The 15001-nt window shown below is 56.4% G+C and overlaps 1 protein-coding gene and 1 long non-coding RNA gene across 8 annotated transcripts in view; one reads left to right on the forward strand and one right to left on the reverse strand.

The window, feature by feature from the left end:
• BCAR1 (BCAR1 scaffold protein, Cas family member) overlaps nt 1-15001 on the reverse strand; it is a 36412-nt gene that overhangs the window by 1920 nt on the left and 19491 nt on the right. For 5 of the 7 annotated variants that reach the window (XM_077890586.1, XM_077890574.1, XM_077890592.1 and 2 more), the window contains exons 2-6: nt 10837-11448; nt 4896-5057; nt 4611-4727; nt 2734-3831; nt 1750-1839 (exon numbers count right to left, since the gene is read on the reverse strand). In XM_077890586.1, coding sequence (XP_077746712.1) covers nt 1750-1839; nt 2734-3831; nt 4611-4727; nt 4896-5057; nt 10837-11448 — 2079 coding nt within the window. Of the gene's footprint in view, nt 1-1749; nt 1840-2733; nt 3832-4610; nt 4728-4895; nt 5058-10836; nt 11449-13280; nt 13369-15001 lie in introns of those variants that run through there. The other 2 variants (XM_077890590.1, XM_077890595.1) reach the window with 2 other exon arrangements.
• LOC144309537 (uncharacterized) lies at nt 11458-14033 on the forward strand. The gene is made up of 3 exons (XR_013375486.1): nt 11458-12987; nt 13103-13244; nt 13526-14033. It is a non-coding gene; the product is annotated as an uncharacterized LOC144309537 (long non-coding RNA).

Genomic DNA, 15001 nt, shown 5'->3' on the forward strand with positions numbered 1-15001 from the left:
AGAAATATAGGAGGAGCTATAGAAATATAGCTTAGTTGGTAGAGCATGTGTCTTGATCTAAGGGTTATGAGTCTCAGCCCCATACTGGGTGCAGACTTAAAATCTTTAAAAAAAAACTTAAAATCTTAAAAAAGACTTAAAAATCTTTAAAAAAAATGAAGAAAGGTCACAGTATTTGTAAAACTTCAGAAAACAAAATTCACATAAACAAATGGTGACTATTCTTCAAGATGCTTTCCTTTAAACATGAATATTCCTATCTCCTTTTTAATTAGACTAGACACATAGCACATGTGCCCCCAGAACATGGGAGTTACGGGACCCACCCACCTCGCAGTCAAAAACCTGTGTGTAACTTCTGAAAAGGCCAACTACTAATCAATAGCCTGTTCCCTGGAAGCCTTATCAATAACACAAATAGTTGATTAACACCTATTTTGTACTTTACAAGTATCATATACTGTTTCCTTACAACACGGAATTGTTTCAGTATTTCCACACTACGTGGTTCATCTCCCTGTTTTTTCAAACTGCCCTCATCTCCAATACATTTATTGAAAAAAATCCAGATATAAGTAGATCCATGCAGTTGAAATCCACGTTGTTCTACAGTCAACTGAATGTTCAGTATTTTATAACCAACTTCTAGCCCTTACCAACAGGTCATACTGTCAGCCAGTAGATATAAATGCAGGGGGTGGGGAGAATTTCCACTCCTGGCAGCCCCTGCCTCAGGAGTCATCCCTCTGATCTCATGTTCTCTTCCCCAGAGCTGGTTCTGACCAGGCGACTGAGTGGCTGTGACCAGCTGTGCACAGGCTCCGGGACAGATACTCACTCAATTCTCACACTGACCCTGGGATGAACACAACTATGACTCTTACCTTACACAGCTGGACAAGCTGTGGCTTTGTGGGTTCAGGTGTGAGCCACGGGTTCTCACTTATGCCATCCTTCCCCACGCCCAGGGGGAGGGTGGGGTGCAGGAAAACGTGATGGGTCATATTTCTGTGCTTATTTTGTGCTAGTCTGTAATTTAACTTTTTATCATCTTCATAATCAGAATAAAACTATCTTTTTTAAAAAAATATATGTATTTACTTGAGCAAGAAAGAGAGAGAGAGAGAGAGAGCACAAGCAGTGGGAAGTGGTAGAGGGAGAAGCTGAGTCTTCTGTGAGCAGGGAACCTGCCATGGGGCTTGACCACAGGACCTGGGATCATGATCTGAACCAAAGGCAGATGCTTAACTGAGCCACCCAGGTGCCCCTAAAACTACCTTATTTCTTAAAAGGAAAAAAAAAATCCCTTTCTCATTCTCAAATGATCTAAAGTATAAAGAAAATTCTACATCTGCAGATAAACACAGCAGTACCATTATAAGAAGGGAAACTGGGTTCAATGTGAACATTCAACAGTAAGAGATGTTATGTGGCCTTTAACAACAGCTTATGAGGAATGATTAATGCTATGGAAAAACCTTGAGATGAAAGCAGACGTAAATATTCACAAAGTATCATCTCAAACACAGGAGAGAGGCCGCCCTGGAGGCCTGAGCAGAGCTACAAACCAGCCCCTGCGTACTGCGCCGGGTCTTTTCATGCCTTTCTGTATGTGTTCCCCCAAAACTCACGTATAAATCCACCCAACACATAGATTGCCGTGCGGCTGAGCAGGGAGGGGTGGCAGGGCCCCTGCAGACAAGCCGCCCGAGCCCAGGGACGCCACGCCGGTGAACCAGGCACCCTTACCTGCTGGAGCTCCAGCTGGCCCTTCCCCTGCCGCATGATGTTGCCTTTCTCCAGCAGCTCCTTCTGGGTCTTCTCAAACTCTTCCTTCCCCTGGAGGCAAGGCACAAGGACCCTGCTGAGCTAGAAGCCCCCTAGGCCTGGTGGAGCTTGGGGCCTCAGAGGTGGCCACCAGGCGGCACTGCAGGCCACGCCCAGGCTCTGGCTGGCGGGCACCAGGCCCACAGTAGGGACGGCTTGGGAGGGGGAGGGGGAGGGGGAGGAGGCAGTGGTGGCTGCAGCTCCTCTCCAGCTCTTCTCTGGGCCCCTTTCACCAAAGGACAGCCCAGGAAGGGGCTGGGCATACTCCATGTAGCCAGACCATTCTCCCTGCCCCAGCTCCTACACCAGAAATCACATTCCAACCCTTCCCCTTGGCATTACAGGGCCTGTTCACCCATTTCTGACCACTTGGCACCTGCTAATCCTCGGCACCTGCTGATCCTCAACCTGGAATGGTTCTTCTTGGGGCACTGAGTTGGCACCCAGGTCTCATCTCTACTCTCACCTTTCCATCTCCTTGCTTTATTTATTTCCCCTCACCTGGAACTATCTTTGTCTTTGCTTATACTTAAAAATCTATCTCCCCAAACAGAACACAGCCACTTTTGCCCTGGAGAAGCGCAGCCCCTGCAGGTGCTCAGGAGCCATCCTTGGCTGGCACTGCAGGGCCCTGATAACATGGCCATGTTGGTCCAAAGGCCTGAGGTCGATCGAGGAACGGGTTTGAGCGGGTGGGGGGGGGTGCATCTGGACTGGAAGGTCAGAGAGTGGCACGGGGACTCACTGAGGCCTACTGGGGCCCAAATTCTCTTTTGGCCACAAGAACCCTCAGTGTGGAGGGGATCAAGGTTCCTATGACAGGGATAGCAGAATTAGAGAGCTGAGAAGGCCAGAAGGCTGCCCTAGAGTATTCCCTGGGGGAGACAGGGCAAGGTAGTCACTTACCTGCAGGTGGACATAGTCGTAATCCTCCATCCAGCCCCCCTCACTGTTCTCATACTGCCCGTCCGGGGAGTCCTGGGAGGTGAACTTAGGGGGTGAGGGCAGAGGCCGGGACTGGATGCTGCTGGCCTTGTCAATGGGATTGGGGTGCAGGGGACCACCTCCCTCAGGCCCTGGCCCAGGGGCCTTGGTCCGTCTGAAGAGCAGCGAGGCATTGCCATGCAAGAAGGAGGCCAGCTGCTTGGCATCCTCGGGCACAGCCCGTGAGCAGGCTACCAGGCGGTCCAGGTCTTCGGGAGTGGCCCCTGGGGCTCCCCGGCCACTGTCGAGGGCCTGACCATGGGCCACCAGTGTCTGGTACACATCCTCCATCTTCTGCAGTTGCCGGCTAAGCTTCGCATGCAGCGTGCGGTCAGAAGTGTGGGCAGCATTGCCTATGGCGCTGCGGGCAAACTCCAGCAGCTCGTGGACAGCCCCCTGGACAGCAGCCACAGCAGCCCGCAGGTCCTGCAGCAGTGGCTCCGGAGGCTCAGAGGTGCTACGCCAGCTCCCGCACCCGCTGACGCTGCCTGCCAGGTCCAGGAGGTGGGCTACGGTGGCACTCACGCCCTGCTGCAGCCGTGCCAGGGCCTCCACTGCCACCTCCAGCTCCAAGGGCTCACGGCCCGGCACCGCAGCCTCCAGGGAGGAGGCCGACTGGCTGCTGCGTGTGCTCCCTGTACTGGAGGCTGACAGGCGCTTGGCATCCGTCGGGGCCTCTCGTTCTGCTGGCGGTGGCACTGCGTACACATTGTCGTCAGCCACGCCACCATCAGCCGCCTCAGGAGGAAGAAGACGCTCACGGGGCACATCATAGAGGGTGCCGGGACCAGGCCGTCGCAAGCCAGGGGGCACATCATAGAGGTCAGGAGCAGGGGGAGGCACGTCATACACATCCTCAGCCGGCAGGGAGTCCGGAGGGGGTGCAGCAAGGACCAGCGGGTGGCGGGTCGGGTCAAAGGGCTTGGCCTTGGCAAAGGCAGGGGGTACGTCATAGGTCTCTTCACGCAACAGTGGGCCATCAGGCACGTCCTTGCTCACTGATGGAGGGACATCATACACCTGGGGGGCAGAGGAATGGTTAAGGCTGCCTGTCCACCCGCTCACCCAGGGCTTTGGGGTAGGACCCAGGCACACATACAGGCATGGCGCAGGTGCAGCATCCGTCAACAGTTCTTATCCACACAGGTTACTGCAAAGAGCCCAACTCTGGAGCTAGATCAGAGTTCAAGATCCTGGCTCCACTGCTTGCTAGCTGTGTGACTTAAGGCAGGTGACTTGACCTCTCTGTGCCTATCTGCTCGGCTGTAAGACAGGAGAACTCTCTCACAGGTTGGTTGTGAGGATGACACGAGTTCATTCACTGTGCAACTACAAACGCTTGGTGAGAGGACAGCTGTCATGCCGCCGCCACCGTCATCACCCCTTGCGTATTCTCTACTCTGTGGCAGGAACCTGGCTGATCTGTGTATTCTATTCAGGGTGACAACACCCTGGTTCACCCGGGACAGTCCTGGTTTGAGCCTGGTGCCCCCTCATAATGACTGGTCCCCTTTCACTCTTAGAAGTGTCCTGCTTTGAATGATCAATTCTGTGGTGGCCTCCTGGCTAATACCCTGTGTGATCCTCTCAAGAGCTTGCTACAGAAGGTCCACAGGCTGAGGCTCAGAGGACCACTCGGTTTCCACTTCTGTCACAGAGAGTAAGGGGCACAGCTGGTGCCTGCAGTCCAGTCTCTTGCTGCCACCAGGCCTGGAGACGTGGGTCCCCGCCCCACAGCACACATTCAGTCAAACCTGAAGCCTGTGTAGACATCAGGCCCCAGCATCCCAAATGCTCACCGCGTGGTGGTTAGTCAACGGCAGGCCTTTCTCCACACTGGGGGGCACGTCATACACGTCCAGTGATGGATCCCGGCCATTAGGACCCTTGACGGCCATGGGGGGCGTGTCATATACCTGAGGCAGAAAAGGTGCAGTGATACAGGTGCCAGGGCCACCTGAGGGGACAGGAAGAGCAGAACCCCACAGTACCAACCCGAGGACCACCCTGCCCAGGGCAGAGAAAGCCCGGCTCCCTGAGCAGGGCCAGGCCAAAAACCCCCAGCTCTTAGATCCAATACCTACCTCTTGGCCATACTGGCTGGGAAGCAGCCCCCGAACAGGGGGCACGTCGTAGATGTCCTGTGGCCCTGGGGCTAGCAGGTGGCGTGGGATGTCGTACTCGTCCTGCTCTGGCTGGGAGGCCTCAAACACATATCCCTGCCCCACACGGGTGGGTACCACTACCTGGGGGCAGACAGCCAACTGTCACCAACCTGTCACCACCAGCCTGGACACCAACTTCCAGGACCCACCCTCAGATCCCCAGGGGAGAGGCTATACCCGCAGGAGGTAGGCGAGGCACACAAGGGGGGCTGTTTCCAAGAGTGGGCATAGAGTCCACGGAGAGGCAAGGGTATTCTCATCCCTTTGTATTCTTGCCCTTTCTTCGATGTGATACAGTGTCTGGGGTGCACTAGAACCCCCAGGGTTTGCTTACAGGCATCTGGTTCTGGCCAGGAAATGGCAGTAGTCTATACCTGGATGAGCTGGAGAGTCGCAGAGGAGGGTCCATGAGGACTGACAAAGAGGGTCATCCCTGACTGGGATGGCCCTGCCTGACAACACCTCCACACTGCACCCTCCTCAGAAAGGCTGCCCAGCAAGGGGCCTCCCCAACTGCAGGACCCAGCAGCCACCTCCTGGCTTTAGGACAGAGATGACAGTGCTAGGTTGTGCCCTCCTTAGGCTGGACCTAGACATGGCCTGCAGAAGGTCCCAACAGTTGGGGCCTGGGGCTTCCAGAAGGTGGTACCCTACCCTCCTCATCAACCAAGCATATCCTGGGGACACTCCTGAAGGCAGGGCCACCAAAGACTCTCCCAGACCTCAGGGCCAGATCCTAGGCTATTCTGGAAAGTTGAGTGTGGGTGTGAGGGAGTGGCCAAGACTAGAACCAAGACCCCCACGCTCCCCAGAACACCACACGCACATGGCAGCCAAGACCACCACTAACCCGAAAAGGATAAGGCCTTAGTTAGGGGACGCTGGCCCAAAGAAGGGCTCAGCACATTCCCCTCTCTCGTAGGCTTCCCAGGCCTGGCGTCCAGGACAGCAAGCTGCTGAAAGCCCTTCTCACCGGCCTGGCCTCTCCTTTCCCGGCAAGCACCCCGGCCCTGCAGGAGCCTGCAGCCCAGTGGGAGGGGCTGGCAGGGTCTAACCCAGCTCAAGGCACGCCTCCCCCACAAGGCTCCCGGCTCAGCACTCCGGGACAGAAAGGCTTTTTTGTTCTCTAGTCAAAAGGGACGTCTGGAACAGAGTTGACTCAGGCCCTCCCCACACACATCTCTGGGGGCAACAGGGCTCGATGCCCCCAGAACCTGGCATCTCGTGCCTGCACCTAGTCCCCTAGGCACTGCCAGCCAGCTCTGCACGCCTGTGTGTCCTGCGTGTCTGCAAGCACTAGGAGCAGCAGAGTACCCCAGCCCCTGGAGGCACCCGCACTTTCCTGCCCAGCCCCAGGCCTGACACGGCTCTGCCGACACATCCTCTGCCCACCTCCCAGGCAGCACAGCAGACCTGGCCTCTCTGCTAGCTGCCGGGGCGAGCGCCTCCATGGGGTACTCCCCGTCCCCCACCCCCAGAGTGTCTGCAAGTGGAGTTGGCGGCCCTCCTCAGACTCATCTCCCTCCTTGAGCCCCAGACTTGAGTCTCCTCCAGAGTTATTTTTAGACGCTAGAACCTGCCAACAACACGACAGGCGGGGCAGGCGGGGGCCGGCGGGACGTGGCAGGTCGGCAGGGCTTTGAGGCGAGACCCAAGGCGTCTCCGGGCCCTGTGGACTCCAAAGGGCAGGTGGAGACCCAGCCCCATGAAGAGGGGTATGGACCTGCTCCCTCAGAGCCCCCACAGTGCCTCCCAAAGACAGAGAGAGTAGGGAGCAGAGGCAGAAGGCCTCTGGGGCCGGACCCCAGGCCCAGGCTGTCGGCAGCTTGCCACTCCTGCAGCTGAGCTGGTGACAGTAAGCAGCTGCGCTGGCCAGCAAATGTTCTCCGTTAGAAAAAAACTGTAAGGCAGCCACCAGTGGGGAAATGCTTGTTAGGGAAACCCACTCTCCAGAGAGCTGCTGAGCCCGCTAATCACAGGCTGGCCTGCTCTGCACCTGAGGCCCCATTAGCAGGCCCCAAGGGCCCTGGGGGTGGGTGACACAGCCAGTGCCCAGGGGGAGACAGAGAACCCCTGACCCAAGACCCACATGCCCCCTCACACACACGTCAACGGTGTAGAGAACACACAAAACCTCACAAAGACACACCAGAGACCCAGGCAGGACAGGGTCTGCAGAGAGCAGGGGTGAGAAGTCAAGCTGAAGGCCCAGAGAACCACCGGGAAAGGCCCCACCCCGGCCACATTCTGCTGGGCCCCCAGTCACCCTCCAGGCAGCTCAGCTACCGGCCTCCCCCTTCTGCAAAGTGGACATCTCCCCACGTGACCCAGGCCGGCTTCCACTCTAGCATGCCCACTCCCACCCAGGACCCTTGGCTCTTTCTCTGGAGCACTGATGGAGTGCTGTAGGATCAAGGAGGTGACCATCTAAGCTCTCACCCAGAGTGAGGGACGTCCCGGACACGGCTCCCCTTCCAAGCTCCCGGGCTCCCCAGGAGCAGGACTGAGTTCAACTGTGTCTGCCACAGCACAGCTGTGGGCCCTGACCCAGAGGCACTCCCCCAAGAGGAACCTCTCAAAAACACCTCCATCTGGGGGCCCACCTGCTTCTGCCATCGAAGCCCACAGCCACACCCCAGGCCAGAGATGCTAAAGCTGCGGTGTGACCCTGATCTCTTTCCCAGCCGTACAGGCCACTCTGCCCCAGGCTCCTGGCATTTGTTTTGTTTTAATTTTTATTTATTTATGATAGTCACACAGAGAGAGAGAGAGAGGCAGAGACACAGGCAGAGAGAGAAGCAGGCTCCATGCACCGGGAGCCCGACGTGGGATTCGATCCTGGGACTCCAGGATCGCGCCCTGGGCCAAAGGCAGGCGCTAAACCGCTGCGCCACCTAGGGATCCCGGCTCCTGGCATTTGACCTCATCACTCCCCTCTGGCTTCCTGGATCATAGGGCCCCCTCACCCCACCCACAGTTCTGGCAGGGTCCCTCCTCACACCACCCGATCTCTTGAACGAAGAGCCTCAGTTTCCCAGACTTCTGAGGGGGAGCCCAAGATTTATGAAAAGCACAACCTTGAAATGTGGGCAGAGAAGCACAGTTATCATCTGTTTGTAATCCACACCCATGTGATGAGAAACTGCCTGAAGCCTGCGCAAGGCAAGGGGGTGACACAGTAAAATCTGGGGTGGCCATCACAATCACCTTAGGGACCCAAGAAAATGCTTTTGACATCTGTGGGAGCTACAATCCCAAAATGCAAAAGTCTGCATACAAATTGGCGCAAGACAAATAAAGAACGTGCTATAGACAAAACATGCCAAAATTCCCAGTGATCACCTCTTGATTGGGGCATCTCCTCTCCAGGCTTCTTCACATGTTATGTGTTTTCTGCGACAAATAATCACTGCTCTCATGATCATAACCTAAAAGCAGATGCTACCAGAGGCTGCCCAGGCCAGGAGCAATGAGGCTTCTCGGAAGGGCAACCCAGCCCAGGACACAGGGTTCTCCTTCCAGGGCCGCCAGCCAGGCCAGAGCCCTCGGGGAAACAGGCTCTGAGCAGCCCTATCACTGGGCCCAGCTAGTTAAGCCCAGATGTCACCTGAGTGCCAGCCCATCCCCTGGGAGGGAAACAACCCACAGCCAAAATGTGGGCTCGGGTCCACCACCCAGCACCTGGGTCTCACTGCCACTTCCTGGCCCACAGGGCTTCCAGCACTTGGAAGGACAAGCTTGTCGGTTAAGATGCAGGGAGGGAAGCGGGAAGAGGAAAGGGCATGCCTCCCTGAGGGTATGCAAAGTGTGGATACTGTGTGTGTGTGTGTGTGAGAGAGAGAGAGAGAGAGAGACTCTGAGTACGAGTGTACAGGGAGATGGACTGTGGCCTCTCCCGAGGATCACCAGCCAAGCACTGTTCCCTGCCACCTCCTCACAGGACAGGTGTTTCCCTGGCAGGGCTCTGCTTCTCTCCTGAAAGCCACCTTAGGATTGGCCCATCTGGGCTATTCCAGTCCAGCATGGTGTGCTCCTGCCTGGCACGTCTCTGGCTAGGCAGCTGAAGGAGCAGGTAGGTAGTGACCCTGAAAGCCAGTGTCCAGGGAGCCTCACCCTCAGCCAGCTAGCCTGACCTCTGGCCAGGTGTGCCAGCTGCCAAGTGGCATCCTGCAGGCAGGGGCAGGGCAACACTCTTGACTGCTGATTACAGCCCAGCTGGAATGGGTAAGGCTCCCACCTCAGCCCTGACAGGTCCTGAGGACTTGGCCACTCTCTCCAGACACAGGCAGCTCTAGAATAGACACGGCACACACATAAGGCCCGGTCTGGGGCTCAGGGAGCCGACTGTCAAGAGTTCAGCAGCATCTTCTATGGGCCCACTACCGTGCCCAGCACCTGCCCTCTCCCACCAGGGCTTCTGGGGCTTGCTGCCTGCTGCAGTCTCCTCTCTACAGAGGGGTGAGCTGGCAGCTGGGCCTGGGCTGGCTTTGAGGGACCTCTCTGCTGGCACGGGCTGGGTTTCTCAAGGTCCTCCGAGGCGAGCTGCAATGGAGGAACGGCCATGGTGGAGACAAGGAGAACTGGGTATGGCAACTCTGTCTCTCAAAAGTATGTGGGATGTCTCTGCTTCTGGGCCTCCCAAAGTCTTCAAGGGACTTGGCCAAGGAAAGACAGAGGCCAAAGGTGAAAAAAGGTTGCTCCTGACCCAGCCCAGAGCGGCCCATGGAGCAGGGCCTTCAGTCTGCCTCCTCCCCACAGGCAGATGGACTTGGGGGTGGGGTGCCCAGGCAGGCCTATGCGGAGCTGAGGGTGCTGCCTTTGGGGCCGTGTCCCCCAGCCCAGCCTCTCCCGGCAACAGCCCACAAGGTGACCTGAGAGGCCCCACTCTGGCCATCCCACCTCTGCCCATGACCCAGGCATTATCACAAACAGGTCACTCTGCTGGCCCACTGACATGGCCAGAAGAGAAGGGCTGGGTGCCCGTGGAGCCAGGAATGCCCGAAGATGTGCTCTGTGCCCATCCTAGGAGCCAACACACACCCAGAGGACTCATGGGAGCCCCTGGGCACAAGGTTGCTGACCTCTCAGGAGGCAACCATCCTGGCCCATGAAGTGCAAGCTCTGTGCTGAGGAGGACGGAGTAACAATCTGGACTGTTGTGTGGCCCCTGACGCTCACGGAGGTGCTTCATCAGCCCTATAGCACTCATATATAAACCATGACATACGGGAGAGAAAAGTCTCTAACGTGATCTACTCCTATGGATTTTCAGCCATTCTTGCCTAACCGCTATCCTGAGCTCCCCCCTTCCAGTACTGCCCCTAGTTACCTCCCCACTCCTGGGTGCCTCTTTCCACCCCCACCAGGCCCAGTATCCTGCACTCTGTGGGCAGAATGACTTCACCAGAACATGGATTGGCCAAGTCACTTCAACTCAAAACCCTCCACCCGCAGGCAGGTATCTGGTCTTCAGGAGCACCAGCGCCCCCTACTCTGGGGGGTTGGTCCCCAGCCTACTACTTAGGATTCATCAGCCAAGTCCTGCCTATCACCCCTTCCAGACTTCTGGGCTTCTGACAGATTGCATCTTTGCTGGGGACACCTTCCCATTGGGGTCCGTCTGCGGAAGACCACCTCAGGGTCCAAGGCCAGCTTGGATGTCTTCTCTGTGGGCTGCCTGTGCATCTTCAGTAGACAGACAACATATTTCCCAAACACTCACCTCCCATCTTGGCCCCAGACCAAACATGCAGCTGTGGCTGGAGCCCTGGAGACCCCAAGGGTGCTTGGCTGGACCCAGAAACCAGGGCCTGGGCAAAACCCACCAGGGGATTGCCCAGTCATGACAGGGCAGCCTTACCTTTGCTGGTGGCTTCGTCCCCTCCCAACTGCGTGCGTCCATAGATGGGGGCACCTGGTAGATGTCATGCCCTATTCCAGCAGAAGGCGGCACCTGGTAAATGTCCTGGGCAGGGCTGCCAGGCCCTGGGGGCACCTGGTAAAGGTCCGGGGCTGGGTTAGGAAAAGGGTGATGGGGCATCTGCTTCGAGAATGTAGATGTCTGCTTGGCTGGGGGAGACTGGAACTGCGAGCTGGGCCCAGGGGCTTGGTAGAGGCCTTGCTGAGTCTTGCTGGGGGTGGGTACCAGGTAGACACTATCTGGTTGGGGCTGGTATGTGGCAGGAAGCATGGGTGTGTACTGGGCACCTGGGGCGTGGAGGCCAGGCTGGGGCTGGGCCGAGGTGACAGGTGGGCCGGGTCCGGGTCCTGCTGGCTTCTTGTCATGCATGCCCACCAGGATCTTAAGGCGGTTCCCAGGCACAATGCCTTGGCGCCCATGCAGTGAGCAGAGCCACCAGCCATCCAGGCCCTGTGTGTCCCGCTCCAGCACTGTCATGATGTCACCCTTGCGGAAGGAGAGCTCATCCGGGGACTCAGCCACGTTGTCATAGAGGGCTTTGGCCAGCACATTCTGGGGAGAGAGGACACAGGTAGGCATGAGGATGTGTGCCAGGGGCTTGGCGGGCTGCCCAACTGCCACCCAAGGTAACTCTTCTTGGCACTAAGGAAAGGCTTGAGGAGATCCTGGAACCTCTGCCCCCTCTGCTGCTAGCAGAGAGGCCCAGCTGATCGTGGCAGTTTTCAAGTAAGCCTGGACAGTACCTCAAAAATCCTAAACTGTAGCCACCACCTACACTCCAGGGATGACACTCAACATACTCTTGGAAACCACTCTAAAGTCACGCTACAGCCCAGACCAACACTGGGGAGGACAGCAATAATGAAAATAATGACGAGCACATTCTGGGAAGAAAACAGGATGCACACCCTTGCTGCTCCAACTCCACAGTCCTGCTGCCCTGCCAACCGAGAGGAAAAAACGAGAGCGTAGGGAGGGGACACACAGGGACAAAGTGGTCATCATCTGCAGACCATATGATCATCTACGTAATAATTCCAACAAACCAGAACCAGTAACGGATGAGAAAGAAGTACAGAAAAGCCCACACAACAACAACAAGCTACTAGCTACCCAGGAATTAATCAAGCAAAGACAACAGGAGACCTCAGAGCAAAAAATGTGTACGTTCTGCCAGACGGCTCAAGGGAAAAACCTGAATAAAGGAGAAAATGTACCAAATTCACCATAGGATGACTAAGCACTATAAAAGGCCAATTTGCCCAAGCTTACTTAATAAGTTACAATTATAACAGAAATGCCAGCAGAATTTTTTTTTAAAGGAATTTGACCAAAGAAAAAGAATCCTTCTAGAATAAATGGAGAAATAGAGGTCCATCTATAAGCAGGTCAGCCTGACACACTCTTTTCAGGCTGTGAGGATGTGCCAGGACCGTGGATGAGTGGGACCAGTGCCCAGGACAGGGCTCGCAGACGCCCCACACTACAGGAGCCCATCGGACGCCACAGGCGCTATCACACAGCAGCATGGGAGGCCAGGGCTGCTTCATGGATGGTGCTAGAAAACTCACTCACTGTAAGAAAAATCAATCCCCACAGTTGCCTCATGTCATAAACAAAGGACAATTAAAGACCCAGGTGTGAAAGATAAAACTCTAGCTCTAACAAAAGAAAATATTGGGGAGAATACCTTTGTGACCCCAAAGTGCAAAAAAGTTATAAAACACTACTCTAAAAACAAAGACCATAAAGCACACAACATAAGGTTAACAACAGTGACAAAGAGATTTCAACCTCACCAAAGCGGAATGGTTTCTACCGGATAGGAGAGAACACAAAGCTGACACGGTAACAGGTCACCAACGACAAGAGAGGGATGAATCCAGAATCTGGAGCATTCTACAAACCAGCAAGGCAAAGACAAGACATGGAGAAAACCTACAGAACATGAACAGCAAGTTCTCTGAAGGGGAAAAAGACTGGCCAAGGCCACTACGAAGCAGATTGGGCCCATATGCAATCAGGATCCCCGCGATCCTGCTCTCTTCTCTGGGGCTCCGCACCCCAAGCAGGCGCCCAGATGGGCATCTGGTGAGGAAGGTCGGCCACGCCCCCCGAGTTAGAACAGCAAGCAGGCCATCTATTGCCCAGAACCCTTTCTGTAAACATCATAAATGTCTACAAAACAACTCTATGTATTTTCCAGACGTTGACCCAAGGACAGACGCTAGACACACGTCACCAGCATGGGTGCTTCTGGAAAAGGAACATACACGCACCAAAGGAATCAATGAGGAAAATACAGCAAAACGAGAAAGGGATCTCATTACAGACAGTGGATGGCCAAGGTAGAGCAGTACTCTTCCCCCAGCCCTACTTCTTACCCTGGCGCTCTCCTGGTAATTCTCTCAGTGCCTGCTTCTTGGATGGGGCTCTTTTACTCAGCAAATACTCCCAGAGCAGGGACAGGAGCTCCATGTGGCCCTGGCATGGAGAGGCCTTGCTAAGTGGCCTGCATGAGACCTGGGGAGGGCCTTGGGGGAGACAGTGGGACAGAGGCGGGAGGACCCCAGCACTGGTAGACACCAGGCTAGTAGGTCCAGAACCTCACTGGCCCCTGTGTTCCCAGGCCACGGAGTCTGCTATACTGCTCGGCGGGCGTGAGTGCAAGGATGAGGCTGGACCCAGAGATGTCCCAGAGGGTCCCAGAAGAGGGCAGGAGGGAAGGAGGCACTAGTTGGGAGGACGCCAGGGCTGCTCTGGCCTCCCAGGGTGGGGAAAAATGGGGATCAGCTGGAGAAGCAAGAGAGGCCAGGTCAGGGGAGAAGCCAGCCCAGGTGGGCAGCTACACATGGAAGACAGGTTCGCCCCAGCACCATGGTGAGCACCAGGGCGAAGGCCCTCAGAACTGCTGCTTCTGCAACACTGCCCACCTCATGACTATGATGCTTATACACGCACCGAAGCATTGACCATGCCTCAATAAGATGTCACATGAACTTAAACAAACTGAGGAGAGGGTAAGAATAGCGGTTGTGAATGGAGGATGCTTTCTCTTCCTGTTTTTCAGAATTTCTCAGTTTGTATTTAATGAGCACTTCTTGGCTTGGGGTTTGAAAAATATACATTCTGAAAAAGGACAGTGGACTACCTCCTTAGGCTCCAAGGCACAATGGGGCAGAGGAGGCTGAGGCAGGTCTAGAGGCCACAGCCCAAGGAGAAGCAGGCAGGGGCAGGGGCTGTCCCACTGTCCTGCAGCCCATGCCCCCCCCCCCCCCTCCGGCGGGCCCCATCCCCAAGCTGCCTGCACGGAAAGCAAGTTTCCCAAATATGGTCTGCAGCCTGCCTCAGGGAATCACATCCCGTCAGGGGGCGGGACACCCAGCCCACCCTCCCCCTGTGACCCCACTGGGTCCCCCCAGCCCCTGCCCTGGTGACCACAGGAAGTGCCAGCAGAGTGAGTCACAGGAAAATCCCCCTCCAAGCCCAGTCAGAGGGGGCGGGGTGCAGACAGAGGGGACTGCCCCTCAGAGGCCCCTCACCTCTCAGGAGGACAGCCCAGGGAAGGCTGGCAGAGGGGCTGGGTGCTCAGGGAAGCTGGGAGGCTCTTGCAGAGGGCAAGGTCCAGTAGGGAACAGGGAAGGAGGGGGAGGGTCTGCCCACGCCCACGAGAGCCACTGGGGCCTCCTGCACCCAGGGTGGCCAGCCCCCACCCCCTTGGTGTGAGCTCACGGAGCAGTCAAGGCCAACAACGGCTGCAACTGTATAGTCTGGGCGGCTGGAGCCAGGCTGGGAAGCACCCCTTGGGCTGGGCACGTGGCACAGAGTGCCTGGCACCAGGAGCTGCTCTGTCTGCATCAGCTGGGGCCCCCGCCCACAGCTCCAGAAGCAGGCTCTCCACAGGCCCTGCTGGTGCGGAGCGCTCCAGCTGACGAGCACCCCAGCTTTGGGCCTCTAAGCCTCCCCAGCTGTTACTGAGACATGTTACTCCCTGATCCTTCTTCCTTCTTCCCAGTCGCTCAGCAGCAGCTAAAACCAGACCTGGGTCTGGCTCTCCCTCCACTGCTGGGTGACTCCGGGCAAGTCCCTTAGCCTCTTTGAATAC

Source organism: Canis aureus, chromosome 3, assembly GCF_053574225.1.
Source record: "Canis aureus isolate CA01 chromosome 3, VMU_Caureus_v.1.0, whole genome shotgun sequence".
Taxonomy (NCBI): domain Eukaryota; kingdom Metazoa; phylum Chordata; class Mammalia; order Carnivora; family Canidae; genus Canis; species Canis aureus.